General features: G+C 39.6%; 1 protein-coding gene across 3 annotated transcripts in view; it reads left to right on the forward strand.

Moving 5' to 3' along the window:
* Window positions 1-27,679, forward strand: part of PDE5A (phosphodiesterase 5A) — a 129,705-nt gene that overhangs the window by 21,387 nt on the left and 80,639 nt on the right. For all 3 annotated transcript variants that reach the window (XM_070609227.1, XM_070609228.1, XM_070609226.1), the window contains exon 3: window positions 9,551-9,640. In XM_070609227.1, coding sequence (XP_070465328.1) covers window positions 9,551-9,640 — 90 coding nt within the window. The remainder of the gene's footprint in view (window positions 1-9,550; window positions 9,641-27,679) is intronic.

Below are 27,679 nucleotides of genomic sequence, written 5' to 3' on the forward strand. Positions count from 1 at the left end.
AGCATAATAGATGCCAAGGAAAATGTGGTAGGTTCATGGAAGCAGGAGATGACATTGAGTTGGGGAAATGGAGAAAGGTTTCTTTGAGGAAGTAATGCTGATAACGGATCCTGGAAAATAGATAAGATTTGAATAGATTGAGTTGTATGCATGGTGAGATCCAGATGTAAAGAGAAGCTGGAAGAAGAGACAGGGAAGTTGGATCGCATGGCACTTGTATGGAAATGTAGGGGTATAGTCCGTATAGACATTAAGGAGCTGTTGGAGCAGAGCCCAGAGATTGCTGGGGTCTTGAATGCCAGGTTGAGGAGTACGTATGTGGTCCAGGGCCATGAGGAATAATTGAAGATGGTTTGAAAAGTGGACTAGTATGATTCTGACTGTGCTTTAGAAAGATGAATTTTACAGTGGTCATAAAATGAATTAGAGGGAAAAATACTGCAAGCTGGGAGGATAGATTATTGTAATAGTGTGAAGAAGTGAGGACCTGAACCAGGGCATTGGCCTTAAAAATCAAAAGGAGGGAATGGACTTCAGATGAAGAAGCGGAATCTGCTGGACTTGGCAGCTAATGGGAGATGGAAGTGAGGAGGAAAAGAGGAGTCACAGATGACTCAGGTTTCAAGTTGGGTGAATAAATAATGGTAACTGGTAAGGAACACCGAGGGCAGGGATTTGGGGAGAGATGTCGTAGTTCAGGAAGGTTAAATCCTGAGATATTTTTCAGAATCCATTCTGTACAAGCAGTTTATTCAATTCGGATTCTTCATGGAGCTCTCTCCATGACCTCTTTGAGCTCTGTAGTAACGTCACACGGTAGCTGACTCCAAGAGGGGTATTAAGGACACAGCTGAAGGACTGCTGCCAGATTTGCAGAATTCCCTTCCTGTCTTAGGTGACAGCTGTGTTTCCGCTTTTCAATGGCACTATAGTCTCAAGTACAGTAGGACCATAAATATGCTTCAGCTTTGCTGAGAAAGTTCATCTGTCCGCGTGCTCGTGTTTCTCCAGCCCGGAGAATTTTTTCCCTTATAAGCATTTTGTTTCATCTGCTTACCATCTTTAAAGTTTTGACAATGTAATTTTTGTTTTGCAGTTAGTAATGATTTAATTCTTGTACTGCTGTCTAAAAGAGGCCCCATGCCCTTGATCTGTGACGCTCCCAGAGTGAAGCCTCTTAGCCTGTGAGTTCCTCATGTTGCCACTTCACTCTTGGCACCCTGATCTGTGTTTCTAGTGGCCTTGCAGAAGTTATTTGTGTCCCAGGAATTTCAATAGAAGCTGTGGAGTTGATCTGTGACATGTAATTTACATTGGTATTAACAGTGGAAGTCAGTGGCTAATGTATAATTCATTTCTCAGCCCCACCCATAATTTGAATAATCAAAATACTGTCTCATTGCCTTTGTGAAAGTAGTCAGAGTATGAAAATACATTCTAATGTTTTCTGAGTCCTCCCTCTTTAAAAATGCATCTGTAAAAATGACACTGTATAGCAGTATTTCTTAAGCTTATTTGACCACAGAACACTTTAAAAGTTGTAATGTAGCAGAAGACCATGAGGTAGCCATGAAATATAGTAGTGCTCAGACTGAAGCTAAGAATTGAAAAATAGTCTCAGACAAATTAATTGTAAGGAGGGGTCAACATTTGATTCACTCTTTAAAACTTTGTAACAGAATGACATAAATTTGAGGATTCAACCATTTTATTACTAGTAAAATTACACATTCATATATTTAAAATCTAAGACAAGCTCCCCAACTTAGACCAGTAATTCTCAATTAGACCACAAATACCAATGATAGGGTTAGTTGGTAAATGCTGCTTATATATTGATGTTCAGTCACACCATCTCCTCCTGCGTCAGCCCATCATTTATGCAGCAGCTTTCTTGAATGTGGCACAGCATTTATGAATAATAAGATATTGACACATAATAATCAGAACAACTATGTAAATGTGTTTGGTGTTTTCTTTGTACAGTCATGGGTCGCTTAACCACAGGGATGCGTTTTGAGAAATGCATCACTAGGCGATTCTGTTACATGAACATCATAGAGTACACTTACACAAACCTAGATGGTTTAGCTTATTACACACCTAGGCTGTGTGGTACTCATCTTATGGGACTGCCGTCGTATATGTGGTCTGTTGTTAACTGAAATATTTTTATGCGGTGCAAGACAGTATATGAAAACTAGATATCATCCAATATCTAGATTGGATTGTGTATAAGGGTTCTTCAGAGAAACAGAACCAACAGGATATATATAGATAAGTTAGAGGAGATTATTATAGGAATTAGCTCCGTTGGAATTAGTTAGAGCTTCCATGATCTTCCTGCTGTCTGCAAGCTGGAGAACCAGGAAAGCTGGTGGTGTAGTTCAGAGTCTGAAGGCCTGAGAATCAAGGGGCCACTGGTGTAAGTCTGGTCTGGATTTGAATCCGAAAGCCCAAGAACCAGGAGCTCCGATAGACGGCAGGTGGGCAGCAGAAGATGGATGTCTTAGCTCAAACAGAAAGAGTGAATTTGCCCTTCCTCTGCCTTTTTGTTCTGTTAAGGCCCTCAATGGATTGGATGATGCCCGCTCACATTGGTGAACATCTTCTTTACTCAGTCTGCTGATTGAAATGCTAATCTCTTGAGGAGACATCCTCACAGACATACCCAGAACTAATGCTTCACTAGCGAATTGGGCATCCCTTAGCCTAGTCAAGTTGACATAGAAAATTAACCATCACCGATTGCCTTGAACCCCTAATTCCGTGTCCTTAAGCCTAGCTAAGATTTCCTATGTCAAAGGATTTACATTGTCAAAACACCCCTCTTTCTCCCAAGTCAACTGGAGTACAAAACTTGGACTCTTCTCCTGTTTCCATAGCACAACCACTCCACGTATGCCCTGATTTCTGGAGGAAAACTTGGAGGGTCTTAGGGAAGTGTCACATTCCACTCCTGTGGCCTTCACCACGTAGCTGCTATTCCTTCCATCCTTCCATCATTCCTCCCTTGTCATTCTTTCTCCAGATAAATGAATCTTCCCCACCTCTCACCCTGTGGGTCTCACCTCTACTCCAAGGATTTATCAAGATATTTTTCTAAAGAAATATGAGCTCTCTCAAATGAATTTCTGATGAGTAAAATTATTTCCAAATTGAATTTTAGAAGAAAGAAATAACACTAGCAACTGTTTTAATTTTGATAAATCTACTAATCTGTCATGGCATAATTGTGCCCCAGGGAACACAGTTTGGGAGCTGCAATATTTGTCTTTGTTCACAGTTCTAATAATCTTGGGGCTTAAATGTCTTAAAAATGCCACTCTGGAAGAAAACCAGTGTATAATTTGGCAAGTCTACTCCGTTGTTTCCTTTTTTTGTTTTTTTATTTTTATATAATTTCGAACTTACAGAAAAGTTGCAAGACTGTATAAGACACTTCTGTATACCCTTCACCCAGATTCTCTAGTTGTTTGTGTTTTGCCCCATTTGCTTTATCATTTTCTTTTTCTATTTATATTGCATATAAGTAATAATGCATATTATTTTTTCTCAACCATCTAAGTTGGAGACGTTTTTACTAAATATTTCAGTGTATGTTTTCTAACAAGAATATTCTTTTACACTATTGTAACACATTTATCAAAATCAGGAAATTTTATGATACAATACTATTATCTAACAATGCATAGTCAGGTTCTGCCAATCGTCCCATAAATGTCCTTTATAGTTATTTTTTCCCTCTGATCAAGGATCTAACCCAGGATTACATATTGTACATACCTGTCATGTCTCTTCAGTCTCCTTTAAATCCAGAATAGTTTGTCAGTGTTTATTTTTCTTGGCATATATTTTGGAAGAATACAGGCCAGTTATTTAGTAGACTATCTTTCCTGAATAGAGTCAAGTTAGGCACTTAGGGCAGGAATACCACAGGTGTTGATGTTGAGACCTTGTTTGGTGTTCCAGACAACAGTCAATTCTTTCCTCTTACACCAGCTGGGGGTCCTGGGATCCAGTTCAGTTCTGACTGTAACTACCTGGAGTCAGCGCAGACCCCCCGGGTTAAGGACTCAGTCCCACAAGATTGCCCCCACTTCAGACACCAGCCACAAATGGAGTCCCCAGGCTACCTGCACTTGTGCCCAGCTGATCGGAAATTCAGGGGTTCCCCCCTCAAGTTCAGTCATTGGCTAGAATCACTCACAGAATTCAAGAAAGTGCTATATTTACAATTACAGTTTTATTATAAAGGAAACACTTCAGGAACAGCCAAATGGAAGAGATGCATAGGGTGAGGAATGGGATGTGGGGGACACAGAACTTACATGCCCTTTGAGTAGGGGGGCCGTCATCCCAGCACATAGATATCTTCACCAACCTGGTCGCCAGTACCCACTTCGCTCTCTGGAGGTCAGGGCTGGGGCTGAGAGTTCTAACCCTCCAGTCAATTGGTTGGTTTTTCTGGCAGCCAGCCCCCATCTTGAAGCTATCTGGGGCTCAATTACCCATGAATCATCTCATTCGCATGAACTAAGTTGTGCTAGAAAGGGGCTTGTTAGGAATATCAAAATATTCTCCTATCAACTCAGGAAATTTTAAGGGTTTTAGAAGCTCTGTGCCAGGAACCAGGGATAAAGACCAAATATATTTTTTATTATACCACAGACCTTCTCAGTGTATGTTATCAGGAAGCATGTGATATTAGTTTATCCCAGTATTGATGGTGTTAAATTTGATAACTTGGTTACAGTGGTGTCCACCGGGTTTCTCCACTATAAGGGTACAGTTTCTCATTGTAAATAATAAGTAGCCAGCCCTGGTGGTCTAGTGGTTAAAATTTAGCATTCTCACCGCCGTAGCCCAGGTTCGTTTCCTGGTCAGGGAACCATACCACCGGTCTGTCAATTGTCATACTGTGGCGGCTGCATGTTGCTGTGATGCTGAAAGCTATGCCACCGATATTTCAAATACCAGCAGTCACCCATGATGGACAGGTTTCACTGGAGCTTCCAGACTAAGACAGACTAGGAAGAAGGACCTGGCCACCCAGTTCCAAAAAAATGGCCATGAAAACCCTGTGAATAGCAGTGCAGCATTGTTTGATACAGTGCTGGTAGGTGAGAGGATGGAGCAAAAAGACCCAGCAGAGTTCTGCTCTGCTGTACACAGGGTCACTAGGAGTCGGAGAGACTTGATGGCACTAAAAACAACAAATTAATAAGTATCTTATGGGGAGATACTTTGATATTATGTAAATATCCTATCCCTCATCAACCTATATTTACCAGTTTTGGCATCCAGTGATTTTCTAATGCCATCATACCTTCTATATTTATTAGGTGGCATTCCAATGTGAGGAAGAGTTTTGTCTTTTTTATTCATTCATTCATTCATTTATATCACTGAGGACTCATGGATTTTCATTTTGTTTATGAGTTATGATCTGTTATTATCTTTATTTATTTGGCTTCTCTAATTCTAGCAGATTTGCAGACTCCCATCTACTTTTGATATGCCCCCATCACTACAATTTTCTTGCTTTCTGGTGGGGCTGAAAGTTCTTACTGGCTTAACAAGATGTTCCAGGCTATCTTAGACTTTCCCTGCCCTAGCCCTAGAATGTTCTTTTTCCAAGGAGCCTTGCTTCCAAGGAAAGGATGGTATTTAGAAACCAAGGTCTGGCCACTAGGTGTGCTCATTGCTTCTGATATGTGCTCATTGCTAATATGTTAGTAGACAGAGCTAGGAAAAAAATAATCAAATATACACACATACTATATTTTATTTATTTCTATACCTATCTACTTATTATTTTAAAAACAATGAATTCTTACTGATACCTCCAATTTCAATCCACATCTCAAGGTACATTTTTTTTTTCTGCTTCTTTTCTCTGTTAGGTGTTTCCTTCTCCAAAAATGAAGAACCAGGTTTCCTTACTCTTTAAGCATGTGCTCAAGCCAAGTTCTAACTTCTTCACTCCTTTCTGCAGGTTCCAGTATCTTTCCTTTCAGGCTGAAGAACTTCCATTAGCTCTTTTTTGTAGTATGGGTCTGGTGCTGACAAATTCTCTCAGTTTTAGTTGATCTGAAAATGCCTTTATTTTGCCTGTATTCTTAAAAGATATTAGTTAATAATAGTTTCTTTCAACACTTTAAAAGAGTTTTCCCACATTTTTCTGGTCTTCATTTTTCTTGTGAGAAGTCAGCTATACTTTGTGTTTGCATCTCCTGTGGTGCTGTATTTCATTTTCACACCATGTGTGTAAGTTTAAGGTTTTCAACAACTTTGAGAAATTTTTGGTTTAATTTTAAATATTTTATTTTTAATTGTGTTTATTTAAATAAAAATAAAATATTTAATTTTAAATATTTTCTGCTCCATTCTCTTTCTTCTTTTTGGGACTTCAATTATATATATGTTAGACCACTTGATATCATGCCAGAAAACACTGAGGCTCTGTTAACTTTTTATAAGTTTTTTCTTTTTCCCCCTCTGAGTTCTTCTGATTAGATACTTTCTGTTGATCTATGTTCAGGTTCACATACCCTTCAATGAACTTTTCATTTTAGACATTATACTTTTCAATTCTGGAATTTCCATGTGGCTTTATTTTTCTTTATAGTTTTTTCTTTCTTTGCTGAGATTCCTTATCAGTTCATTATTACCATATTTTCTTCTAAGTCCTTAAATACATTTATAGTAGCTGCTTTAAAATCTTTTGTCTGTTAATTCCAACATCTGAATCATCTTGGGGTCCATTTTTATTACCTAGTTTTTCTCTTCATTATGGGTTGCAGTTTCCTGTTTCTTCACATGTGTCATGATTTTTGATTTCATGCTGGACATCGTGGATGTTTCATTGCAGGGCTTTTGGATCATTTCGTCTTCCTTTAAAATAAGGCTGACATTTGTTCTTGCAGGCATTGAAATTATTGAGAGATCTTTGGTCTTGTTGGCCTTGATATTATTATTTGTTAGGGTGGATCTATTTTACTTTTGAATTTAATCTTAGGGAGTGCCCCCTGAATCTAGGATATGGTTCTGTGTCTCAACTGAATGCCTGAGGTGCTTAGTAAGATCTCTCCTCTGGCTCGACTGGAACTCCAGTGTCTCTAAACATTTCCCTAACTGGTGTCCCTGTTCTGCTTTCAGACTTCAACAGGTCATTTTTGCAAGGGCAGAGTCTTGCTCTGTACGTGTCTGAAGTGAGTAGCTGCTCAGTCTTCTGCCACTCCTCCTTTAGACCCCTCTCCCCAACCCCCCAACACAGCCTCTCTTATCAGGTACTTTGCCTTTCAAATTCCAGCCACTTTAGAAGTCTTGAATTTCTTTCACTTCCGTTTGGAACTGTTGTTCCACTTGGATACTGCCTGCCTTCTCCCCAGCAGGAAAATGCCCCCAGGAAGAAAGCCGGAGTATTGCATGGCAATCATGTATTTTCGCTCTCCACTGTCTAGTGAAGCAGTAGGGCAAGTCTGGTAGCAGTTGCTTTATTATGGCAAGTGGAGATCCAAGGCGTGTGTTTTTTTTTACGTTGTCATATTCTCATAAACAATGAAAGGAATAATCACAATAACAGTAGTGCTCCATTTTTTTTTTTTTTTGGTGTTTCTTGGACCTAACGGGGTTAGAACTTCTCTCTGTGTATTGCCTCTGCAGTGAGTGCATTGTTAAAGGAAAATATTTTGAGATGCCAAAATTCACCTAAATGAATTTGAAGCATATGTTACTCCCGCCTCCTTCAATGAAGAGTGCGATCCAGGCTGCTGTTGATTTTAAACTTGTAGTATGCACAAAAATGCTGTGATAGTCCTGCTAATTTCAGTCTGTCAAACTCTGTTGCTGTGATTAGATAGTTGGGTTTAATCATCTTCATAAATTGGTCTTGTAATTCAAATATTCATTAACAAAATAATTGCTGAAGGTGCATTTTTATTCATATTTTGATTATTAGCTTGTAGAATAGTTTACTCTATAAGTTAATAAATTTCAACTTAATTCATCAATATCAGAATTGCTTTTGATACTTTGCATACTAAAGTATGTTATTTAGGAACTATTTCTTAGAAGCATTCAGCCCAGGTTTTCTCTGTGTCTCAATATAACTTTGAGTATGTTTGCAGAAAAAGCAAAAATGCAGTAGTGTTTATTTATAATATAAAATATTTAAACTGATTTTCCACCATTTTATAATTTTTCTTTTGCAGTTGTCCTTAATGCCGGGTTTGGCCCTCTCAGGGGAAAATTGGCCTCATTTCTGACCCCAATTGATGGAATCTAGTATAGTCATTTACTTCATTCACAGCTTTGGCTTTGCATGACTTTAGACTAATTTAAAAAAAAAATAGAAATGACCTTCAAAGATGAGGATTTTCCAGTGTAGCTATTCCATATTCTCTGAAGGGAATTCCTAAAGCAGAGTTTTGAGAGCAGTGATGCTATTATTAGGTTAAACATGTAACTTCCCAAGGCTGTTGCTTTGAAGGAACAATACTCATTCAAATGTTTATGTTCTGGTTTGTTTTTTCCATTCTAATCTTTCCTCATATAGTGGTTATCTGTCCATTTCCTTTAGTATGTTTTCCCCCTACCTACAAGATTTAATTTAAACTATAGTAAGCTAAAAATGATCACAGTTTGATAACTATGATATCACTTGTTGATGAATTCTTTCATTTATTTACCAAATGCTTTTGAGTTCCTGTGCTAATATTGGGAATACAGTGATGAGCCCAAAAAAAGCCCCTCATAGAGTTTACAGCCTAACTAACTTCAATCTTCCCAATCTGGAGTTTAAGAGAAAATAGCCTGTACCTTTCTTTAGCTCACATTTAGAACTTTTACACCTGTCAGAGTCCTTTGTAATTACTGGATGTGCATGATATGCTTTATAAAAGGGGAAAGAGGTTCAAAAGATTGAGTTGTTTACAGTCTGGTTGAGGCCATGCAGCTTTTTTACATATACAAAAAGAAAAAAGAAAAGAAAAGATATAAATTCTTGTGAACACCTGAGATAGAACAGAATACTGAGGAATTATATAAACGACCATTACAAGGGAGTAAAGTCAATACTGGAAGTTTGTTTTGGAGGTGGTTGGTTTTATAGGAAAAGTTTCAGAGCAGAGATGCTTTCCTGTTGGATGGCATGGAAGAATCAGGTAGTGAGATGGGAACAGGCAAATTGTGTTACGGGGAGGAGAGTTGCCAGTTTTCCTGAATCTAAGTAACGCTATGCAAATTGGTTAATATTTTGAATTTCCTTAATTTCTTTGAGTTTATTTCTTTGTTTGTATTTCCTTTATTTGTTTGAGTCTGTATTTTTTTGGTTCTCATAAACACTAGCTGCTAAAAAACACTTAAATTTATCTTTGTCAAAGATGATACGTACTTACATTCAGCAGTGCCTTTTACAATGATAAAATTGTCATTCAGAGCAACAAGGTAAGTCAAAGGTTAGATTTCTCTAATCTTATAAATGGGAAAAATCAAATCAATCTTTGAACAGGTCAGTCATTAAATTGAATTTCTTTTTCCCTACTAGGATCCTCGATTCAATGCAGAAGTTGACCAAATTACAGGCTACAAGACACAAAGTATTCTTTGTATGCCAATAAAGAATCATAGGGAAGAGGTAAGCCAATTTTCCCTTTTATAAAAGGTTATTTGGAAACATTTCTCATTTTGAAAGAAAATTTTTACTTTACTTTGCACATTTATGAAATAATCCTATAGTGATTAAGTTAACTAAAATGCTTAAATGTTCTGCTCGATATTTTTTATTTGGACTTTAGTTATAGGGTTCAGTCCTGATAGAGTCTTTACTTTGACTTAGGAATAAATTTCAGACATTTTGTTTCCTTCCTATCCTTCTGCCCCAGGACCTTATTCTATCCTAAGATATATAATTGTGTCTGCAGTTGGAATCAATTTATTTCATATTATATTTTAAGTGTCTGAATAATGCTCATTTCATAAATGGTTATCTAATTGCAATGGTCATAAGCCGATTCTTTTTGGATTCAAAATGAAGTTTTGAAAAAATGGAAATTGTAGCTAATTCCAAGTAAATTTCATTGTGAAGTTATAACAAGCAAATGAAAATATGTTGGTTTGTATTTCACCTAACTAGAAGGTTTGGAGTCTGTTAGCACTGATTTCCCTCTTCATTTATACTTATTTTAAAAAAATGGTTAATAAATTACCAATTAAACTGAATTTTTCAATTGAGTGTTCTCAACCCTGGCTGCACATTACAATTGACTGAAGAACTTCTAAAATATTACCAATTAAATCATAATCTCTAAGGGCAACGTCTGGATACTGATATATTTTTAAAGCTCCCAAGTAAACTGTAGCAAGGGTTGAAAATCACTACTCTAAGTGAAAACAAATAGATTGAAAGAGCCCGTATTGGTGTTTCTTTACCTTGGCTGCACAGTAGAATCACATGGGAAGTAGTCTGAAATTCTAATGCCCGGGCTTCACCTTAAATCAGAGTCTCTGGGGTTGGGACCCAGGCATCAGTATTTTAAAGCTCACGGTGATCACAACGCAGCTAAGGTTGAGAACCCCTGCCAAGGAGACTAGAAACACTTTGATGCTTCTACTTGATTTACATTCGGATTCTGACATCTTTCCTTTCTCTCCTCCATCTGGTCTGTTACCAAGTCCCATTGATTTTTTTCCGTTACAGTGTTTCTCATTTCAGTTTCTTTCTTTTCATTCCCGCTGCCTGCACCAGAATTCAGATCTTGAAGCAAAGCCTGAACTTTTAAAATATTCTTGTAAGGGGTTTCTATACTTGCAGTCAGTTCCCCTTCAATCCACCCTGCATATGCCCTGGGAATTTTCCTAAAACACAGCTTTCTAAATCAGTGCTCCTAAAATACTAATGTGCATATGAATCACATAGGGATTTTGTTAAAATGCAGATTCTGAATTCAGTAGGTCTAGGTGGGACCTGAGATCCTTTTCTAACAAGCATGAGGTTGATGCTGATACCCTGGGTCAATCACAATTTGATTAACAGGATCCAGAATCAGTCACTTCTCAGTATCTGAAATAAGTTCTTGGTGCCTTAGAGTTGCTACAAGATTTCTTAAGAGGATAGTTACTAAAAATTCCTGCAGCTAAAACACGAATATCAGATTAATTAGTAAGTTAATTAAGGCAATGCATGGACTAATGATGATAGTGCTATTAATTGGGTTGCCAGATATAGGAAATAAAAAATACGTCCCATGTAACATTTAGGACCTAGTTATACTAAAAAATTATTTGTTGTTCATCTGAAATTAAGTTTGACTAGAGGTCTTCTATTTTATCAGGCAGCCCTAGTTGTAAACCAAGGACTATGATTCTGTGCTCTTAAGAAGACAATGTTCAGCTTTTAGTTAGTATCTCTGCTTTAAAATCATGGCCCAAAACACAACTTTGTACTGGCCAAGAGACTCACTTTGAATCCTACTCTGATTAAAGTCATTCTAAATAGTGTGAACAGTCTCCCCAATAGTAAGGACTTGGGGAATCCGTGAGATGTGCTACAGAATCGCCACGGCGAACTGAGTGGGACTGCCCTTCTGTAAGAGAGCATTTTCAGGACACACGTGTTTCTCTTTTTATGACTACCTGTGAGGATGATTTAAATTCTAACAAATAACCACAACAAAACCCCCAGCTGTATTGAGGTATAATAAAATTCACCCTAAAATTTTAAGTGTACAATTGGGTGAGTTTGGACAAATGTGTAGACAGTCATGTCACCACCACTATAATCGAGATATGGAACATTTCTCTCACCTCAGCTATTTCCCTGTACCCCTTTGCACTTGGTCCCCATCTCCTTCAGCCACCAGCCCCTGCCAGTCACCGATCTGTTTTTTGTTAGTATTGTTTTTCCTTTTCTACAATGTCATAAATGGAATCCTCCAGTATGTAGTCTTGTGTGTCTGGCTTTTTTCACTTAGCATAATGCTGGTGAGATTCGTACATGTTGCTGCATGGGTCAGTGGTTTATTCCTTTTTATTGCTGAGCTGTTTATTCTCTTGTATGGGTATACCACAATTTGATTGTCCATTCATTAATTGGTAGACATTTGAATTTCCAGTTTTTATCTTTTATGAAAAAAGTCACTGTCAATGTTTGCATACAGGTCTTTGTGTGGATGTTAATGTTTTCATTTCTCTTGGATAAATATATAGGAGAGGAATTGCTAGGTGATATGTTAAGTAAATGTTTAGTTTTATAAGAAACTTCCAAATTCTTTCCCAAAGTGGCTGTGCCATGTGCACTCTTACTAGCAATGTATGAGACTGCCAGTTGCTTCACATCCTTGACAACACGTGGTATTGTCAATTTAAAAAAGTTTAGCCATTCTAGTGGAGAGGATTTAAATTTGATTACTTGAATATATAACCCCACTCTCAGCCAAGGGCTGTTGGCTTACTTACAGGTATAATTAAAGTGGGTTCAGCCACAGGTCCCCAGATAGTGATCGTCCAAAGCTCCCCCTAAGAATCCCGCAGGGTTCCTGAGCATCCTCCCTGCCATGCCCTGGCGTCCTCCTGCTGTCTCTGTTTTACCCTGTGATGACTTGATATGAAGCCTGGGCTCTTCACTGCTTTCCTCAAAAGTGCACTCATACCAAGCATTTCAGGAGATAAAAAACCTTCAGTAACTTCACTGGAGATTTAGTAACTTAACTGAAGGGAGGGTTTCCAAACAGCTTTTTCAACATCTTGCTGACCCTCCCCATTCTCTCTCCTCTCCCCCTTGCTCTCTCTCCTCCCACATTCGCACCACCCAGTTCGAAATGATTTCCTATGAGAATTATTTCTTCAGAGAAAAGGAATGAAGAAAAACAGAACAGACATACTCTCGGCATGGCTATGTAGCATAAAAAAGTAATTTGGCTGACTGAGAACCAAGGCCACTAAGAAGATGCAAGATATGACTTCTAGAATTATCTTTAAGTTTATATCTATGTAAACAAACTCAGGGCAGTGTTTGTTTTTGTGTACACAGAAAAGTACTCTTTCTCTCACGAAGCTTTTGAAATCAAGTTAGAGAATCATAGTAGGCTTTTGGGAGTAATTGTTAAGCTTGCTTGTTCTGGGCTAGAATCCCTTCTTTCCCACTGACTTGATGAGTAATCAGGGTGGAATTGGTTAATCCCTTTGCCCTTCAGTTTCCTCATCTGAAACATGGGGGTTATAAAAAGTCCTACCTCAGAGGGTTCTGAAGATTAAATGCATTCATGCATGCAAAGGGCTTAACATAGTTCCTTGCACACTGGCAGTGGTCAATAAATGTCAGCCGTTGCTTTTTAACAGGAGACAGAGAACTCACAGAGCTTTTAAGAGAGACAAGGAATGATAAAGTTATATGAAGAGGTCATCGGCCACTTAAGAACCAGCACAGTCCTGACTTAACTGATCTGTTACCTGACTTAACTGGTCTCTTATCCTCTAACAAACTTGAAGCTTAAAAGAAAAATGCTTTTCACTGTTTTCCCTCAGAAACGAGGCAAAATGAATTTGTCGTCTTCTCTTTGTGTTAGTCCAACTATATTGAGTAAGCCAACATCAATTCCAACTAATTACCAAGGAAACTAAAATGAAATGTGATTATTGACTGTTTATAAAGGCCCCGGTGCCTTTTAGTGACCCTGGTTTCTGAAGGCATAGGTGCCAACTCTGGAAAGCTGCTTGAACAGAGCAGTTGAATACTGAATACTAAAGTCTGAACTATAACATAGTCCAGAAAATTCAGGAAGATTTTTAAGATTTAGTAAAATATATAATCTCCTTATTTGTCTCTTCTTGTGAAGTATTTCAACTAATTAAAAGTTTTCAGGACTTCTTTTCATTAATGTTAATCTTAAGTATAATCGATACAGCAATACCTTTTTAGAAGTCAGGATCATAGATACTCCTAAGCTTCTGTAACAGAAATTTTTTAAAAACATCATTGAGGATAAGTTTTTACAATCTTTCCCTCTGCCTACTCCTTTCTAAAAGAATGCGGTTAATGGACAAAGTGGGGGAAAAAACTGGAGAGCTTGAGAAGGCAAAATAATTTATTTTGGAAAGGACAGAGAGCTACTGGCTAGAGAAAATGAGTGAAGACAAAAAGAAAAAGGGTGAAGGGAGAGAAGAGAGCCGGCCCAGGCTGTGTATTAGAGTGGATGGGGACTGTGGGGTCGGACTCTGGATGGGACTTTGAGATAACGACCTATCTTGTGGAAGCTGTTCTACAACCTGGCACATACTAATTCATTTAATCTTTGTACCAACCATAGGAGGTGGTCATTATTTATTGCCACTTAACAGATGAGGAAACAGGCACGGAGTGTTTAGGGAGCTCCCCCAAAGTCACATAACTAAACACTGGTGAAGCTGAGATTCAAACCTAGGCAATCTGACTACAGGGTCATAATGTGGGAAGGTGGGTTTCTTAAGATTCTGCTCTGGATGATGCCTGCACTCGAGCGTCTTCCCCTCCCTCAGTGTTTCCGTGGGCCATTATGGTAGATGTTTAAAGTAATGTTGATTTAGGCAAGGGAGAGGAGGTAACTACTGATGTGTTTAACGTGGCTCCATGCAGAGGCAGGACTTGAAGGTGGAAACAGGGAGACTGGCTGTAGTCTGAGGGTTCTTCAAAGCTAAGTGTTTAAACCACTTTGCAGGCAGACTTTTTTTAAAATGAAAAAAAGAAAAAGAGTGAGAGAGAAAGATGGATCAGAGTCACGTCCTCTATAATGTCTTAAAAGGAATCCATCCAGTAAACAAGAGGAAATCTGTACCAGGAATGAGAGTTACAGGAACGTGCTTCATATTCATCGGCCGGTGTGCTCCAGAGAAGAACCACGACAGGCACATGAAGTACGATGAAGAACATTTGCAGCAAGTGTGTGGATTTTTAGGGCTGCGGTTAAATCTCTTTCATACATAATGCTGGATTTTTTGGACTACGCACTTGAACCAGTTTTCATTTTTGTCACTTGCATTAGTTATTTCTGTAACCAGTTCTTTTATGTTTAGTGAAGAAGCGCAGGGAAATTCACCTCTTTCCCCGTATCTCAGATGACCTATTTCTGAATCCTGCCCTCCTCGGAAGTATTGCTTATGACCTGGTAGAGATGGGTGTTCTTTTTTATTTATAGGGGCTGCACCGATGAGGTAGCAGGCCAGGACATTCTGACATAATGCAAGTTCTGTGAAAATTTCTTATTGATCTGAGCTGGAGATTATATCCAATAATGTCTTTCTGGCTAGGCTGAAACACCTGTTTTCTCTTGGTTGAAGGTCAACTCCACTTATTAAGTAGAGATCTAATTTGGAATCAGAGCTCTTTTCTACCTTCTCTACTTTTATTTTAGCATTTGATTTTATTTTATAATACTTGATGATATACTAATTCTTTGATGCAAATATAACAGGATTTATGATACATTTTTTTTACAATGTGATAAAGGAGCATTTTAGCTAAATGTGTACTTATTTATATCTTCCTTTAAAAAAAACCTGAAAAATTTCAAAAAAATCAGCTAATTTTTATGAGATAAATACTTTGATGAATCAAAGCGGCTTAATGCCTGCCGAAAATCACAAAATAAAGCAATAATGGAATCAGAGGTGTAACTCCAACTGCAATACAAAAAAGTGAATGTTTTCTAGAATCTAAGCTATATGACTTGATCTGCTCATTTTAAAATACTTTTTCCCCTGAATTATTTCGTTTGGACAAGTAATTGAGTCACTGCACTATGTAGCGCACTGGTCTAGGCAGGGAGGATAGAAAAAAACTGCAGCAAGGAAGATACTTGCTTTAAAGTTTTTTTCAATTTGTAGATGTGGGTCTTGTATACCAGGAATTAAATATCAATACAAAGCAACAGGGCAAATGTTAAATGAGTTCAGTATTCAACACACAAGTTCAAAGGAAGGACAAGATTTTCAGAGCTAGAGAAGTCCAGAGGAAGGGTGGAAGCTGTGGTTTCACAGGGCCGATGCCTGCGGTGTTTATCCCAGAGCTCTGAGAGAGGAAGCGCATCCGGCTGTCCACGAGAGGCGCAGGCCGAGGAGATGCTGTCCATGATCTCGTGCTCACGGTACCGACTGTGGCTTTCCTAAATTTTCCAAGTAAGCTTGGAACAGATAAACGTTATGGTTTTATGCATAATCCTTCAATTCCAAGTCAGTCTAGATGAAAACATAGCTACAAAAATAAGCAGAGTTGAACTAGGTCTATTTTAGTCTTAAAGAATTGGCGAGTTATGTGTGTTTTTTCACTTATAAATTGTTGATTGCCTTTTTTCTCCTGCGATATTCTTTCTTGTAGCTTTGTTTTAGAAACAAAACAAAAGCACTCTGCAAATTTTCCGTTTGTTCTGGACTTGATGTCATGATGGTGATGATCTTTTCTTTTTCCTTTTCCACATTGCCCTTTAAATAATAAAGTGTATTTACGAAGAAGAAGGTGGTAACCACTGTCCTAAAGAAAAAAACATTTCTTAATAGCAGCAGATGAACAGCATGGTGCTAATAGGTTAAACCCCTGAGGCCACACTACTGATCCAGGAGAAGAAGGGGTGAATCAAAGCTTGAGACTGGGGCTTGGCCCCGTGGCCGAGTGGTTGGGTTTGTGTGCTCTACTTCAGTGGCCCAGGGTTTTGCCGGTTCGGGTCCTGGGTGCAGACCTGGCACCGCTCATCAAGCCCTGCTGGGGCGGCCTCCCACATGCCACAGCTAGCAGGACACGCAACTAAAGATATACAGCTATGTACTAGGGGCTTTGGGAAGAAGAAGGAAAAATAAAACCTTAAAAAAAAAAAAGCTTCAGACTGAAGATTAAATTAATCGTACACTGTATTCATCCAGATCTTATTTTTAATGCTCAGAAAATGTGGTTCAGACTGAATGCTATGTTTTATTGAATATGAGGTTTATCTTCATTGGTACTTTCAGGATAACCATTCCAGCACTTCTTGGAATGCATTACTTTTTTGATTTAATAGATCACTTATAAATTTAATTTTGAGAAGTTTTACATAGACCCTGAATAATGAATATTAGATGCCTGGGACCAGTTGTAGATAACCATCACAATTTCTTAGTGTAATATCTCACCCAGAGCCGCATCATTAGACTCTTGGCTGGATTTTGATTATTAAATAATTTCATTTTTTCAAGCATTCTTAAAGAATTAAGGTGGTTGTCAATGAAATTGCTGCTCTCAGTAGATACATGTGCACACATCCATGTTCATCTATTAAGAGCTAAGATTACATAGGGAAAGTCCTCTAGAAACTGTTAAAATACTCTGTATTCTTTCATATTAAATCCTCTCTAAAAGTTCCCTACTTATTTCTCTTCTCCATAGAATGGAAATTAATATTCCAGGCTTAATTCAAATTAAAGAGCAAGAGATGATGATCTTATAAAATTTTTGAATCATATTTTTCTTTTTTTGTGTTACTTCATAGCAGTGAAATAAAGTGAAAATACCTGGATTTAGAATTCCAGATCTATTTGATTATTAAAAATTATTTGATGATTATGAGTACCATATTAGTGATCTTTTGAAACATAACAAGTTACCCTAAACTTAGTGATTTTGAATAAGAGGCATTTATTATCTCACAGTTTCTGTGGTTCAGGAATTCTGGAGTGGCTTAGCAGGCGGGGTGGTTCTGGCCCAGATTACCTGCAGGGGGCAGCACTCAGGATGTCTGCCACCTGCCTGAGTGTCCACTTGCCAAAGGGCCCACACACATGGCTGTTGGCAGGAGGCCTCAGTTGGTATCCTCGTCACATGGCAGAGAGCGAGCAAGCAGGAGCAGCAGCGCCTTGTGTGACCAAGTCTCCGAAGTCGTATACCTTCACTTCACGGTATTCTCTTCCTTAGAGGCGGGGCATCGAGTCCAGCCCAAACTCAAGAGGAGGGGAAATAGACTCCACCTCTTGAAGACAGGAGTATCAAAGAATATGTGGAGATATTTTGAAACCACCAGAAGTACTAGATATGTTTTGAAGCTTTATTCTCTATCCTTAAAACTGGCCAGATGATAAAAGAGGAATTCAACTCTTACTTAAAATAATATGTAAAAATTATCATTTCTCAACCTCGTACTAACAAATAATATGAACTACCAGAGGCAACACAAGCTGGCTTGAAAAAATGGTGGCGAATTGGTACATGTGCTGTGCCAGATTGGCATGAGTCACAGGGAAAAGAGGAAGTAGAGAATTAAAAGAGGAAGACTGAGGAGGAAGAAAGGAAGACGTCTGCTTCTTTGGGCTGTGGCAAATGGTTGAGGCATTAAAAAGCTTCTGAAATGTTGGGTCATAAATGCTAGTTTCCACGAGATCACTGTTGCCACGTAATTTAAGTACTTTGCTTCTTAATACCCACAAGAAACGCTCACCGGTGTCTCTCTTTCTGCACTGTTGTTTTCTGCCTCTGTTCCTGGATCAGGAGCAGAGGGAATGTGTTTAGAACGTTGGCACAGTGTTGGCTTGAGTATAAATGGGAAGGAGAGATCGGCCTAGAGATGAGGCCGTGCAGGCAGAGAGGCAGGATCGTGGAGAGCCTTCTAATGCCATGCAGAGGAGGTACTGACTATTTTTTGAAGCCAGGAAACATTGGCTATATTTAAAGATCTGTATGGCCACGGCATTAAGGAGGAACAGTTCTCTTTGTTTAATATCTAACCCAGAGCCACATAATTTGACACGTGTTAGATTTTGATAATTAAATAATTTCCATATTTGTTCATACCTGGAGAAAGGACTGTGTCTAGAAGCGGGGAAGTTGGTGAGGAGCCTTTTGCAATAATCCAGACTAGAAGTGGACCCAGGCCGAGGCGGAGGGAACAGGAAGAGTGGATTTGCTACACTTCTGTTTGGGAGGTTGAGGGATTGATTTGATGGAGGCTTAAGTAGAAGGAAGAATCTAGAAGACTAATGAGGTTTTTTTAGATAGGATGTAACGGTGAGAGTTGTGATAGACCCTAAAATAAAACGTGCCATGGAGAGGATTGGTTTGTAGGGATCAAAACAATTAGGTCCTGGGGCCAGCTGGTGGCGCAGTGGTTAAATGCGCACATTCTACTTCTTGGCGGCCAGGGTTCGCTGGTTTGGATCCCAGGTGTGGATATGGCACCGCTTTGCATGCCATGCTGTGATAGGCGTCCCATGTATAAAGTAGAGGAAGATGGGCATGGATGTTAGCTCAGGGCCAGGCTTCCTCAGCAAAAAAAGAGGAGGATTGGCAGTAGTTAGCTCAGGGCTAATCTTCCTCAAAAAAACACACACCAAAAACCAATTAGGTCCTTTTCGGGATATCTTGTTTTACTGTGTGCTACTTTCTCCTCTCTCCTCACATCTCCATGCCCCCTTCCCAACCCCACACTCAGCTGATGGCCTTGCTTACTATTTCAGTGGAAAATAGAGCAATTAGAAGGATACTTCCCCAAGAGAACTCCCTTCATCTCTTTTCCTCTGCTCCTGCGCCTGGGTCCATATACCTCTCTTTCCCTTCTACTTTAATTGTCTCCGATATAGCAAAGTTGTGCACCAACTCTCATCCAGTCTTTTCTGCTCCAAGACGGCTCAGCAGCTCTCACCTCTCTGTCCAGAATCACCAAAATTCCCCTCTCTAACAGATTGGTTTATCAGTGTACAAATAAACTGTTATTTCTCCCATCTTAAAAACAAAAACAAACACCCATCCAACTACACATCTTTCAGAGACCACCTGTGTTTCTGATCACCCTCAGAGCAAAACTCTTTGAAAGAGCTGTCCACGCCTGCCATTTCCATTTCCTTCCATCCTCTCTTGAACACACTGCACCCAAGCCTTCACCCTCCCTACCTGTGGAAGCTCTTGGCAAGGTCCCGTGGCTTCTGTAGGGCAAGAGCTGGTGATCATTTCTCAGTTCTCATCTTGCCTGGCCTCTCACAGCATGTGGCATTGTTGGTGGTCACTCATTGTTTTCACTCGCTTTCCAGGACCTCAGGCCCCCCAGTTTTCCTCCTGTCTCTCTGACCACCTCTCTGTCTCCTTCACTAATGCCTGTTCCTCACAACGGTGCTAAAAATGCTCAACCCTGGACCCTCTTGTCTGCTCTGACTACATGCACTCCTTTTGTGATTTTATTTACTCTCATGACTTTAAATAATGTATATATGCTGACCAAACTTACATGGCACCTATACTCTTTCTTCAATTTAAACTCATGTATTCAACTGTTTACTTGACTTCTCTGCCTACATATGTCTAACAGGCACCTTGAACTTAACATATCTAAAACTGAACTCCTGATCGTCCTTCCCACCAAAGCTGCTCCATGCGAATCCCCACGCAGTTAACAACTTCGCTATAATTCCAGCTCTTCAGGCTGAATTCCTTGAAGCCGTCTCTTCCTTCTTCTTTCCCTCATAGTAGATGCCCAGTTCATTAGCAAACCTGTTGCCGGTCCCTTCCGTCACTCCTCTCCACCTGCTCTTCTAACGCCTGGGTCAAGCCATCAGTATGTAGCACCTGAATTACTGTAGTAGCACCCTGATTAGTATCCCTGCTTCAAGGCTTTAACTCCCTATGATCTATTCTCAACACAAAGTTTATAAAACTTGTTAGATCTCATCACTCCCCTCTTCAAAATTCTCCAGTGGATTTCCAGCTTAGCCTATAAGAATAGTCCCACGTGACCTGGCTCCGATGCCCCTCTGATCTCTCCTCCTGCTATCTCTCCCCCAACCCCCTAATCCTCTCCAACACACCGACAGTCTTGGTATTTCTCAGTAAATCAGGTAAACTCCAGCCCCAGGGCCTTTGCACTTGCTGTTCTCTCTGACTGGAAGTCTCTTCCTCTAGTTATCCACATGGCTCACTCTCTCATCTCCTTCAGGTTTTTACTGAAATGACATCTCCGCGTAAGACTTTCTTTGGCCATCCTCATTAAATATTAGCCATTACTTCCATCCTTGCTTTATTTTCTCCATAACACTTAAGCATTCAATCACTATTTCACATACTACACATTAACCTTACTGGTGTATTTCTGTTTCCCCTCACTAGACTGTAAGCCCCATGAGAGCAAGGTGAGACAAGGATACTTCACAGAGGAGGTGACATTTAAGCTGTATTTGTGGAATGCAATAACCATGTCACCTGAGAACTTGTAGTATGATTCCTTTTCAGAAATGCTTCTTTACCATCTTGAAGCATGGTAAGCAAAATAGATTGAGAAATTAAGGGACGTCAAGGAGAAATTTAATCAAGGCTACGTGGTAAATAGGAGTAGGGCTAGGATCTTCCTGCTCACCTTGAGAGATCAATAATAACTTCTTTGTTGATATTATCATCCCCATTTTAGATGAAGCAATATGGCCTTGGTCAAGATAAGGAAATACTACTTATCTTAAGTGGCAGAGCTGGAATTCAGACCCACGTTGTCTTATTCTAAGGATGTATTTTTGTCACTATGAAATAATTACCATCTTTCATCGTTATTAATGATTATACCTGAAGAGCTACCAACCAACTCTTTTTCTATTTTAGCTTTTGAAAATGCAAGTTTATAGACTGGAATAATATAATAACAAAATCTGGAGTTGCAAACAATGATTCCAAATACTGTTAACTACTTTGTATATTATCTAGCACAGCTATGTGTGGAGGAGGAAATGTCTTTTAGTGCTGGTAACACGTAAACCTGGGAGTTGTGCTAGCATGACAGATGTCTGCATCTGAGCTTTCATATAGGATTACCTTTTCAGGCTCATCTACCATTTGGAGGAAAAAACACTTAGAGATAAAATTATGTTTTAGCTGTGACGACATAATAGACTATATTCTCTATGTTAAAAATTTGTTGAGTGTAAAAAAAAACGATAAATACACACATACACACATTTTTTTTTTCCTGGATCTCTTAAGCTAAACGAAATGGATATGTAGCTTCTCCTGGCTGTGATGCAGTTAGCTGGACCACTAGAGGCAAGAGCAGTGGTCTGAACACTCAGGTCAGCTCTCATTAAGATGTTCTCTCCACCCCTTTGATACCAACTTTAATTCGTAAATGAGATTCAGCCTATTCAGTGTTTTGATGCACGAAACTTGCTTTTTGCCACTTTTGCTGTGTTATCTCTCTTCTGTTTATATTAGATGCACATTCTGGGCATACCCCTTCCCCCTGTAATTATCAGGAAGCTTATTTAACACAGCCTCTTACCAGACTGTAGAGATGTGGACCTGTTAGAAGTGCAGGCAGTGCTGGAACAAGCTTCATCCTGGTTTAACAGAGTCCAAATCCAACAACACTGTCCAGGGTGAGCCTGTGCTTTGCAGGCCAGCACCTGGCAGAATGCAGGATCCCACCCTGAAAATAAATCTGAGTTATTAAAGAGATCCAAGCTCTGAAGTCATTTTTGGCAATGTCAAGTAAAAGGTGGGCACAAACAGGGGAAGAATTATTCTGATACATAGTACAGTTTGGACAATATATAATGAGTATACAATTTTTTTTGTTGTTATTTTGGACTTATTCCCAATTAGGCAGAGAGACAGAGTTTGAAAGAAAGAGCTCCAACTTTGTAGCAAAGATGACTTGGTCTTGAGGGCTGGCTCCAAGTCAGTGATTCCTTAAGCAAGTTTCTTCACCTCTCTGTGCCTTGGCTGACTCGTCTGTGAAGCTTTAACATGAAGTGCAAACACAGGGGGGAATTTTGAAGGTCCTAGGGAGACAAGAAACATGACAGTGGCCACAGCAGAGCTCTTCAGCTGGTGGCGATTCAGAACAGGTCCGTTTCCTCCCTTCAGAGTGCTGTGAGGCCAGATGGAGGCGTGGAAAGTTCAAGGAGCAACAGTCAACACTGAACGTGGGAAAGACAGCGGGTTCTTTTCTGCTCTGTAACCTTTGTGTCTCTGGCAGTTTTTAAAGGGCATAGAAGGAGACTCTGCTCACAGTAGCTATGTGCTGCTCTGTCAGGCCTGCATCTCCATATCTCAAGGGACAGAAAGGTCTAATAAGAAGGTAAAAGGTCCCTATGGTTCTAGGTTTAAGACCTTTGCCTCACTACTTAAAAGCTAGTATGGCAGAGAGATTAATATTTGGCAGGAAGAGAAATTTTTTTGTGCAAAGGGATGAGAATAAACACCAGGATCAAGAATTATGCCCAGCATCCCCTTGTGTGGAAGGAATCCAGGCTCCCTCAGGTTGGCGCCACTCCCACTGGATGTTCCTAAGGCAGGACAGCTACTGACCCCCAGAGGCTGGATTTGTACTGGTTCCATCTGGGGAACATCCATCCTGTCTAACAGCACCGAGCAAAGGGTCGGGGCCTCAGCCTGCTTCACCAAGATAGCCGGGAAGTGGGCACGTGGCCCACCACTTTTACAGACCATCAGCAATTATAAATTTACTTTTAAAATTTTTTGAAAACTGAGTTAAATTGTAGAAACACTGAAATACACAGATCCTAATGTACAATTTGATGAGTTTTGACAAATGCGTATACATTTGTGTAACTGACAGCCCAATCAAGATATAGAACACTTTTCATCACCCCAGTCAGTCTGATTTCTGTCACCATAGGTTAATTGTGCTTTTTCTTGAAGAATCTACTTTTTTTTGAAACTGCATTATTATCTATTTCCCCCTGAAACATAGGACTTTTTTTATGTTGCGTCAGTGGTTCTCAGCTATAAAAATGTGTTATGAGGTTTATAATTGAAGTCAAGGAAAGCAGGACTTTCAGCAGCCACTTTGGATTTGTTTTTGTGTCTTAAAGTTATAATTTTGAAATTGTCCCATTCCCTTTGAGCAAAATAGGCATTAACAAGATAAGCATATGTATGGGATTTGAAGGTGGTCTTGGACGTTCTGGAAAACCCTTGGTCTTCATGATCCCTTCAGTTTAAAGAGTAGTGCTTAAGAACCTGCATTTTATACTGGTGCTAGTCTCCCTTTCCTGGGGGAGCAGGAGAAAGGTCAAGGCTTTGGGATCAGACCTGGAGGGCATGTGAGTCTGCACATTCTTGGACTGCCTATTTACCTATTCTGAACATCAGCTGCCTCTGTGATCAAGTGGGAATAATAATATCTCCCTGAAAGGGTTGTGCCAAAGGTTAAATGGATTAACAGATACAAAGTGCCTGTCACATAGCAGGTCCCCCCTTCTTTTTTTAAATGCCAACCTTTTTAGCATTATGAATTTTTTTCTTTTTTGGCTGGGAATAGATTTATTAACTCTGTTAGAGACACTGGCCCTTGATCATGATGTATTTCTGATGCCAGGTATCTTCAGGGCATGCTGTTTATATCTTGCAACTTTCTAGAAGCTTCTCTTCATGCTGGCTGCCTCTTCCTAGTCAGCCAGGCTATGAGAGTAAACTATAAGCTTCCACTTCTCCTATATTCATACTTGTGTTGTCCCCAATCCTGGAATATCCATAAACATAGTCTTGAGAGAAATAGTAGGTGTAGCAGTGCTTGTACATTAGAGATGGGTAAAATGGATCACAACCAAAGTCAGTCAGTCTTACCAGTCACTGAAAGAAATATCAAACCTTGATTCTCAAATTTATTAATAAAAGCCAGACAACACAAACAACAGTGAAAGCTCAAAATTGGTAAAGGTACACATAGACAACACAGAAGAGGAAAACCAAGATAGCTGATAAAAATTAAAAAGTGGTTCATTTGCTCTAGTAATCAAGAAAATGCAAATTGAAGCAACAATAAGATCCAGTTTTATACCTGTGAGATTGACAGAGATTAAAAGGCCTGACAATACTAGGTGCTGGTTAGGATATGAGGTTAACAGGAGCTCTTATGCATTGCTGGGAAAGGTACAAATTTCTGTAATTCCTCTGAAGATTTCATTGAAGAAGCTCTTGCACATGTGCACACAGAGACCTGTACAGAGATGTTCATTGTAGATGGTTCATAATAGCAAAAAACTGCAATCAATCCAAATGTTGGGGATCAAATAAATAAAATTTGTATGGAATACAATGGGACTGGGAAGAAGAAAGTCCAGTTTAATTTTATCTTAAGAAAAGAGAACATCACCAGATATTAACACTTATTAGTTCTCTATCAATGGTTCTCACAGTGGTTTTTGTTCCTAGACCAGTGGCATTTGGCATCACTTGAGAACTTGTAGTAAAACAAATTCTCAGGCCCTGACCCAGATCTGCTGAATCTGAAACTCGATGGATGGGACTCAGCAAGCTATGTTTGAACAAGCCCCACACTACCACTGTTACAGATGACAAAGACCTGGGACATTTAGTATCTTATTTGCCGTGATTTTTTATATTTTTAAAATTAAAAGTTAAAACTAACAATCTCAAGCTTTTCTTTCCCACTCTCCCAAACCTTTTGGGCTGTAAGTTTCAACTCCATAATTAAAGGCTTATTAAGAGCATAAACTCATTACTGCCACATATAGTTCTCAGATGTGGACAGATCTCTTGGTATCAAGCAAAGGGCAGAGAAAAAAATGGGCAGATATTATTATCTATTATTAAAATGTGAATTGTCGAGTCAGCCCTGATGGCCTCGTGGTTAAAGTTCAGCGCACTCCATTTTGGGGGCCCAGGTTTGGCTCCTGGGTGCAGAATGATACCAACCGTCTGTCAGCAGCCATTCTGTGGCGGTGACTCACATAGAAGAACTAGAAGAACATACAACTAGGACATACAACTATGTACTGGGGTTTTGTAGAGGAAAAAAAATAAAAAGAGAAGATTGGCAACAGATGTTCGCTCCGGGCAAATCTTTCCCAGCAAAAAAAAAAAGTGAATTTTCCAGTAAGTACATCACCCTAAAAAAAGCTGATCCCTCTGACACTTTTTCCATTATCATCAGCCACAAATATCTATCAAGTTTGAGCACATTCAGAACCATGCAAAATACTGATGCTGCCATAAGGCATAAGATAGAAATCATGTCTTTAGAAAACAATCTAGTTGGAGAGCCAGGATGTGAGTAGAGAAGATGAGGTTAAAAATGAGAATATCTCCCTATTCAGATGTAGGGCATACACAGCTGCCACTCAGGATTTCAGAGGGGTTTGACAAAGGGAAGCTTTTTGGAGACTCAGCGTCAGTAGAGAAGTGGAAGCAATATCTCCAGGAATGATGTGAACAAAGGTCGTTGTAGCATTCTAACTCAAATATCCATGTAAGTGATCTTGGTTCAGGTTGAGAGTATGGAATCAGAGTCTGCAGTTTTTATCCTATAGATAAAAGAACCATTAAAAAGTCTTGAGTAACGAGATAATTTGTACATACGAAGTAGTGTCCCAAGAAGATAAATTTGGCCTAAGTGTCAAAGATGGACCAAAGGCAAGAAGACAATTAGCAATGAGATGTCAGGGCCTTCAAGAAAGTGAGGATTTAGATGGTGAAACACAAGATATGATACTGGGTGAGGGAAAATTAAAAAGGTATGGAAAAATGTGAGAATAAGTCTAATGAAAGGTATCAGTTTCTTATTGCTGCTGTAAAAAACTACCAGAAAGTTAGTGGCTTAAAACAACACAAATGTATTATCTCATAGTTTTGGAGGTCAGAGTCCAAAATAGTTCTCACTGGGCTAAAATCACGGTGTCAGCAGGAGTGTGTTCCTATGTGGAGTCTCTAGGGAAGAATCTCTTCTCCCTTTTCCAGCTTCTACAGGCTGCCCGGATCCCTTGGCTTGTGGCCCATTCCTCCATCTTCAAAACCTGCAGCATAGCATCTTCACATCTCTCACTCTGACTCTTCTGCCTCCTGCTTTCCCTCATAAGGATTCTTGTGATTACACTGGGCCCACTCAGATGATTCAGGATATCTCCCCATCTCCAGATCCTTAACTATCATATCTGCAAAGTCCCTTTGCCATTTAAGGTAACATGTTCACAGGTTTCAGGGATTAGCATGAGGACATCTTTGGGAGCCATTTATGTTTCCTACTACGTGGAATATGACCATGATTTGATGATTGCCTAGGATTGGGAAGAGAAGTGGGAAAGCCTGGATTGGTCATGTCAGCCCTCTCATTTTCAGTTTGCTCATCTGCAAAATAGGGGTGGAGAAGGGGGTGGGGTGGGATGTCCTTCCAAGCCTAACACTCTGACTAGAATGTCAGCTGCATGAGGACAGGGATTTGTGTCTGTCTTGTTCATTATCGTGTCTTCATTGTCTGGAGCAGTGACTGGTACATAATAGGAACTCAGTAATTATTTGTTGAATAGAGTACTTGTTCCTGAATGAATGACTGAGTCAAGGAAAAGTTTGAAAAGAGCACTGGAGAGAATTCTCCACTGGCCCCTCCTACATTAAGTTCTTGGTTTTTGGTGAAGAAAGGTTTTCGGCTCAGGTTGTATATGATCTAGAATCCTGTCATTACGATGAGATATTCTGCAGGTGGGAGAGAGGGAGAGCTGAGATTTGTAGTTTGTCTTTTCTCACTTTTAGGAGGCTTTTAGCCTCCGTGCTGAGTGAGCATCCCCTGGAAGCAGGAATGGGGAAATGTACTGGGATTGATGCGTGGCCTCAGTAAGGGTCTGGGGCAGCTGCCGATTGGAGAGGAAATTGCTTACTGTGACAGTGATCAGTTGCCCCTGGAACGACCAGCTGTCACGTTCCATGCTGCTCACCCAGCGAGAGTCAAGG

Source organism: Equus przewalskii, chromosome 2 (assembly GCF_037783145.1).
Source record: "Equus przewalskii isolate Varuska chromosome 2, EquPr2, whole genome shotgun sequence".
In the NCBI taxonomy this organism is placed as follows: domain Eukaryota; kingdom Metazoa; phylum Chordata; class Mammalia; order Perissodactyla; family Equidae; genus Equus; species Equus przewalskii.